At 52.3% G+C, this 7,500-nt stretch overlaps 1 protein-coding gene across 1 annotated transcript in view; it reads left to right on the forward strand.

Annotated features, from left to right (window-relative positions):
* Positions 1-7,500, forward strand: part of abcb6b (ATP binding cassette subfamily B member 6 (LAN blood group) b) — a gene marked incomplete at its 5' end in the record, with an annotated part of 34,301 nt that overhangs the window by 15,689 nt on the left and 11,112 nt on the right. Inside the window, 3 exon segments of the mRNA XM_083682024.1 lie at positions 1,116-1,201; positions 1,789-1,846; positions 2,050-2,154. Coding sequence (XP_083538150.1) covers positions 1,116-1,201; positions 1,789-1,846; positions 2,050-2,154 — 249 coding nt within the window.

Raw genomic sequence — 7,500 nt, forward strand, 5'->3', positions numbered from 1 at the left:
GCTGAGGCCATGGCGGGTCCAAAGTTAGGGGTGTGTGTGTGTGTGTGTGTGTGTGTGTGTGTGTGTGTGTGTGTGTGTGTGTGTGTGTGTGTGTGTGTGTGTGTGTCAGAGCCTTGTGGAGGGCCTGGCCCCTCTGTGGGAAAGCTCTCCCCAGGCCCGGGCAGCCTTCGCCCAGTGAAGGGCTCAGCATTCAAAGCCTCCTCAGATCCCCTTGATATGTTAATAGCCAAATGAATACAAACAAAGGCATCATTTGATGTTGAGATTTCTTTTTTTTTATTTGTCTTGGGAAGCTGTAAGCGTTCGGGGGGGGGGGGGGGGGGGGGGGGGAGGGGGGGGGGGGGGCTGGGGGCTCGTTAATATGCGTGACGCATTACTACGTCTGTTCTCCAATGTGTGGGGCCAGGGCAGAGAGAAGACGCCCTTCTTGGAGGAAGTACACTTCTTCGCTCCCACACACACACGCACGCACACACACACACACACACACACACACACACACACACACACACACACACACAGGCACGCACGCACGCACACTCACACTCTAAGCCTCCACTCACTCGCACAATCTCAGGTACAGGGGAAACTATTCTACTCCTGATTCTAATCCTTACAACTGTTTCTCACCCCATGCTGGTCTCATCCCCTGTCTCACCCCTGTCTCTCCCCCTTTCTCACCCCATGCTGGTCTTACCCCCTGTCTCTCCCCCTGTCTTACCCCCTGTCTCACCCCTGTCTCTCCCCCTTTCTCACCCCATGCTGGTCTTACCCCCTGTCTCTCCCCCTGTCTTACACCCTGTCTCACCTTCTGTCTCTCCCCTGTCTCACCACCTGTCTCTCCCCTGTCTCACCCCATCTCACCCTGTCTCTCCCCCTGTCTCACCCCATCTCACCCTGTCTCACCCCCTGTCTCACCCCATCTCACCCTGTCTCTCCCCCTGTCTCACAACGTCTCACCCTGTCTCTCCCCCTGTCTCACCCTCTGCCTCAACCCATCTCATCCTGTCTCTCCCCCTGTCTCACCCCCTGTCTCACCCCATCTCCGCCTGTCTCTCCCCCTGTCTCTCCCCCTGTCTCTCCCCCTGTCTCCCCCTGTCTCACCCTCTGTCCAGGTGAAGGATGACATCAACGCTCCAGAGCTCCTGCTGACGTCAGGGAAGGTGGACTTTGACAGTGTTTGCTTCAGCTACACTGAAGGGTACGTCCCCTGACTGTCTCACCCCTGTCTCACCCCTGTCTCACCCCCTGTCTCACCCCTGTCTCACCTCCTGTCTCACCCCTGTCTCACCCCTGTCTCACCTCCTGTTGCACCCTTGTCTCACCCCTGTCTCACCTCCTGTCTCACCCCTGTCTCACCTCCTGTCTCACCCCTGTCTCACCTCCTGTCTCACCCCTGTCTCACCCCTGTCTCACCCATGTCTCACCTCCTGTCTCACCTCCTGTTGCACCCCTGTCTCACCTCCTGTCTCACCTCCTGTCTCACCTCCTGTTGCACCCCTGTCTCACCTCCTGTCTCACCTCCTGTCTCACCTCCTGTCTCACCTCCTGTCTCACCCTCTGTCTTATCCTCTGTCTCACCTCCTGTCTCACCTCCTGTTTTACCCCTGTCTCACCCCTGTCTCTCATCTGGGGCCAGTGTGAACAGGAATTCTGCATTCTGTTTGTGGCACTCAGAACTGGACTGGATTCTCTGTTTCTCAACTCAGTGTTTATGTAGCCTCTGGTATCATGTGATGTATCCTGAGCGTTTCAACAGCCGTTCAGTCTCTTACTGTCTGCCCACAGAAACGTCATCCTCAGGGACGTGTCCTTCACTGTGATGCCTGGTCAGACTGTCGCTCTGGTAGGTTAAACAGTGAGGAGAAAGGTTTATTAGGAAACCCCATATGAGCACAAAATATTGTACTGAAATTATTTTCGAATCAAGACAATACATTGAATTTGGCCACCATTATGCTGTTGGGATTCAGCACTGTGTGTGTTGTATTGTTGTGTGATCCTTGATATGAGACCTCCTGCTGTGTGTTCCTGTCGGTGTGTCTGCAGGTGGGACAGTCAGGCTCAGGTAAAAGCACCGTCCTCCGCCTGCTGTTCCGTTTCTATGATGTTCAGGGAGGCTGCATCCGGGTCGACGGCCAGGACATCTCCAAGGTGAGCCGGGCCTGGTACCGTAGGTAGATGCTAAGGGGAAACCCTGGGACGACCCTACCATTAACTCATTCAGTGCAGAGGGTGAATAAAGTCGCCCAAATTGTCAACATTCTAGAGCGCCAAGGGTGACTTTATTCACCAAAAGAATTCATACATGGCGATGCTTCATTTTGTAGCCAATCAAAGTATTGTTGCTAAGTAAACACCACATAGAACACTTGGCATTTGGTAGTTGGTGATTTAAAGAGGAATTTTACTTCAAAATATTGTACTTGTACTTGTGGTCAACAGAGTCTCATCGATATCATAATATCAAGCTTAGATTTCCTTCCTGGAATAGTCACATGATGATGCGTTTTGACAACATGTTGGGACCATATGAATGGTGGGCTGATGAGAAATATACAAAACAATTATTTTTGAGTAATTCCACTTTAACTAACAGATGTGTATTTGTGTTATGGATGCGACTGCTTCCAGGAGGAAGCAGCACAGTGGAGCAACATGATTCAGTGTCTCTCATAACCAAGTCAAGCTGCCCCATGTGAATAAATCATCTTGAAAGCCTTTAAATAATTAATCAATATCTTCAGGAGACTGCTTTTATTCGGATGTGTTGTCGGACTCTGAAGCCATTTGCACGACTCTGGCCTCTATGGAGCTCTGAGACTCTGGCCTCTATGGAGCTCTGAGACTCTGGCCTCTATGGAGCTCTGAGACTCTGGCCTCTATGGAGCTCTGAGACTCTGGTCTCTATGGAGCTCTGAGACTCTGGCCTCTATGGAGCTCTGAGACTCTGGCCTCTATGGAGCTCTGAGACTCTGGCCTCTATGGAGCTCTGAGACTCTGGCCTCTATGGAGCTCTGAGACTCTGGCCTCTATGGAGCTCTGAGACTCTGGCCTCTATGGAGCTCTGCTCTGGTCTCTATGGAGCTCTGAGACTCTGGCCTCTATGGAGCTCTGAGACTCTGGCCTCTATGGAGCTCTGCTCTGGCCTCTATGGAGCTCTGCTCTGGCCTCTATGGAACGATCGCTGCTGCAGTCGTAGTCATCCAGTCCTATGGAACAGTACAGTATGTTTGGTGCTGTCATAATGCTAGTCTATGGAGCAGTATATTGGGTAGTAATGCTAGTCTATGGGGCAGTATGGTTGCAGTAGTAATGCTAGTCTATGGAGCAGTATGGTTGATGTAGTAATGCTTACCTCTTGTACCCTGGTCAGACCAAGGTTTGGTCTTCCCTCCCTGACTGACAGCCATGTAATTAGCTGTGCTTAGTGCTTAACAGGGTAAATGTTTAAGGGTATTTGTAAATGTGTTTACAAATGAACAGCGATCATTGTTTACAGAGATACGCACCTGTCAGTGGAGGATTACAGACCGGAACGCCAAGCTTCCTAATTACATCACGGGAAAGCAGTTTAATGAGTTCTCTGGAAGCTCTCTCTGACGCACCAATGAAGAGGTCTGTTCACATGGACACCACAGGGCTTTCACAAGACATTTATTGCTCCACATGTAAACGGATATCTCTCTCGTTTAAAAATAATAATCTCCCTGTTCTTCTGGGAGACTTAAATACCATTTAGCCGGGAGTCAGAGATAATTGCGCTTGTGTCTTGGGAATGAAGTTTGTGGTCTTTGTTTAGGGGGGAATGTGAGTGGTGTTGACAGGTTTCTGATGCTGAGGACGGTCTAGAGATAGTGTTTGGGGCTGAGAGAGGCGCCAGCAGCACAGTGGGAACGTGTGTTCTACGTCCCCTCTATTCAGAGCCTGGTCACACAGTTCAGCACCGGACCACTGAAATCAGCACCCTCGTAAAACGCCTCACACTTCCACACCACGGATGAACATTCCTGACGAATGAAGTTATCTGAGAACTCCTGTGTGAACCGTTAAGAGGCACCACACCTCACCGCTCCGGGTTCCACGGCCAGAGGTCTCCACGTCGGCCATGGAGGTGGTGGTGGGGGTGGGGGTGGGGGTGGAGGTGGGGGTGGGGGTCGGCATCACTCCCCAGGCAGCTCCAGAAGCAGCTAAACAAAGAGATGAAGCTGGTGTTACAAAGTCATCTCTGCCGCGGGTCCTGGCGTCACGGCCGGGCGGACAGAGACCAGGCGGACACAGAGACTAGGCGGACACAGAGACCAGGCGGACACAGAGACCAGGCGGACACAGAGACCAGGCCAGGCTCACATCTGTTGGCTATTCTGTCAGCAGCACATTTCCCATGGAAGTCCCTCCACGGAAATAATGGATCAACACTTGAGTCGCCCCCGCCCCCCTGCCCCCCCGCTCTTTGATGCTCTTGTCACCCCGGGATGTTTTCATTCTTCTGGTGGTCGCTGGTTCAGCCCCTCTCAGGGCCCTTTTGACGCCTGCGTGTCTGCGTTTATCGGCCAGCTAATGTGTAACACAACACCGCGGCCTCAGCTGCCGGAGCAGGGAGACAATGCGGAGAGGATCTCTGGAGTGGCAGGGCCTGGTCCTAGTCTATTCCTCGGTCCCGGCTCAAAAAAGCTTTTTTTTTTTTTATTACTTGAGGTGTGTTTCATTCAGCTTCCCAAGCACACTGGGTGTGCACTTTTTTGGGAGTGTGAGACTATCACTCATTGGTCCCATTACCTCATGCCTGCTAAATTTAGCACACCTAAAATACACCTAAAACACCTAAAATACACCTAAAATACACCTCAGAGAAAACTATTTTGACCCATGCAGCGCTGTGTCCTGTAAGAAGCCCCATGTGTAACTGAAAGGGAAAGGGGGAAAGGCAAGGGGGTAAAAGAAGAAAAAAAAAAGAGTGTAGCATTGTAACAAGGGCCTGAGATGAAAGGAGCGTGAAATATTTAACATTTTCATGTAAGAAACTCGGAGGGTCATAAATGTTTCTTTTCAAAGGAATTACAAGCGGCTTTTGATGGTAAAAAATCAAAGTTGTTTGCCAGCGTGCCGAAGGAGGCAGCCTGCTGAGCCTCATTGATCTCGTAAGCGATGGGCGCGGAGGAGCCCGAGGAGCACAGGCAGCCATGCAGACAGCTGACGGACCACATGTTCCCCCCCTGTACACATGTGGCAGCCCTCCGCCCTCCGCTAGGCTAACACGCAGCCTCCAGGTCCTCACTGTGCTAGCTACGCTAACACGCAGCACCAGGCTAACAAACAGCTAACCATTAGGCTAACATGCAGCACCAGGCTAACAAACAGCTAACTGCTAGGCTAACACACAGCAGGCTAACACACAGCTAACCGCTAGGCTAACACATACGACCAGGCTAACACACCTGAAGGCTGAAACATAACTTCCTACACGTATTCTGAGAACACCAAATGTCACCAAATGCATGCGTTGGTCCACCCATCAGAGCATAGCAATGCATAGACCAGTCAACAGCATGTTTACAGAGGTGTGTGCTGTGTGCTGAAGGGTAACTGGTGTTGAAAGGTACAGGGCCAGGCTGAGGGCCAGGCTGAGGGCCAGGCTGAGGGCCAGGCTGAGGGCTAGGCTGAGGGCCAGGCTGAGGGCCAGGCTGAGGACCAGGCTGTGTGCTGTGTGCTGAAGGGTAACTGGTGTTGAAAGGTACTGGGCCAGGCTGAGCGTCATACGACGCTCTTGTGAGACAGCAGGAAAGGTTGTTCATCAATCCATGCTGTGAACTTCCTGTGAGAGGGGGGGGCAGGTCGGGGGAAAGCTGAGGGGCGAGGAAGTGAGTGTGTGTGTCAGAGAGCGGGGGGAGGGGAAACAGTGAGGCGCAGGGTTCTTATTGCCAGCGGACAGCTGGGCGTTAGTCATACATGGTAATATGATGATATGGATCAGTCATTTGGAAGCTGGTTAACGGGGATGCTTAGGTGGTGATGGCGGATGTGGGTCAGATTCAGAATTTAGTCAGGCCCGCTGGAGTTACTTAACCCCTACTCTTGCAATGATATGTCGTATTTTCTGTATATTGCTTGATATTCCCCAGGCCTGGTGCTGGAGGAAGGGTCTGAGAGGGGAGGAAGGGTCTGAGAGAGGAGGGAGGGGAGGAAGGGTCTGAGAGGGGAGGAAGGGTCTGAGAGGGGAGGGAGGGGAGGAAGGGTCTGAGAGAGGAGGAAGGGTCTGAGAGGGGGGTCCTTGTGGAGCTGGTTCTGGAGGAAGGGTCTGAGAGGGGAGGAAGGGTCTGAGAGAGGAGGAAGGGTCTGAGAGAGGAGGAAGGGTCTGAGAGGGGAGGAAGAGTCTGAGAGGGGAGGAAGAGTCTGAGAGGGGAGGAAGGGTCTGAGAGGGGGGTCCTTGTGGAGCTGGTTCTGGAGGAAGGGTCTGAGAGGGGAGGAAGAGTCTGAGAGAGGAGGAAGGGTCTGAGAGGGGAGGAAGAGTCTGAGAGGAGGGTCCGTGTGGAGCTGGTTCTGGAGGAAGGGTCTGAGAGGGGGGTCCGTGTGGAGCTGGTTCTGGAGGAAGGGTCTGAGCGGGGGGTCCGTGTGGAGCTGGTTCTGGAGGAAGGGTCTGAGAGGGGGGTCCGTGTGGAGCTGGTTCTGGAGGAAGGGTCTGAGCGGGGGGTCCGTGTGGAGCTGGTTCTGGAGGAAGGGTCTGAGCGGGGGGTCCGTGTGGAGCTGGTTCTGGAGGAAGGGTCTGAGAGGGGGGTCCGTGTGGAGCTGGTTCTGGAGGAAGGGTCTGAGCGGGGGGTCCGTGTGGAGCTGGCGCTGGCGCTGGCTTGGCTCTGTTGTAACCCACTTGGTTTAAAGCAGGTGTGTGGCGAGGGCACTGAAGTCTATAACCAGTCTGTGAAGTGTTAAACAGAGCAAGCTGCAGAGTCTATAACCAGTCTGTGAAGTGTTAAACAGAGCAAGCTGCAGAGTCTATAACCAGTCTGTGAAGTGTTAAACAGAGCAAGCTGCAGAGTCTATAACCAGTCTGTGAAGTGTTAAACAGAGCAAGCTGCAGAGTCTATAACCAGTCTGTGAAGTGTTAAACAGAGCAAGCTGCAGAGTCTATAACCAGTCTGTGAAGTGTTAAACAGAGCAAGCTGCAGAGGTTGCGTGTTTTTTCCTTACATTTGGTCCAGGTTAGGCACACAAAACGCAAAGCCATGTTGTGCCTGCAGAATTAAACGGTTGCAGCCCTGGAGGACCACTCACATCTGGCCAGAGGCAGGAAACTATGTTGGGGCCCAACCAAGCCTCTCACCAAGTGGAATAAATTTGATTATGTTTCATGTTGTTCATATCAGCATTTCGTTTGTTTTCTATTTTTGTGTTTCCACTCTTAATTTGCAAACGTCGGTCATAATGAATCCCCCCGTCTATGATACGCTTAATATCGAGGGACAAAACGACGACGGGCAATTCACTTACGACAAACGTAATTTG

This window comes from Argentina silus, assembly GCF_951799395.1.
Source record: "Argentina silus genome assembly, chromosome: 12".
NCBI lineage: Eukaryota > Metazoa > Chordata > Actinopteri > Argentiniformes > Argentinidae > Argentina > Argentina silus.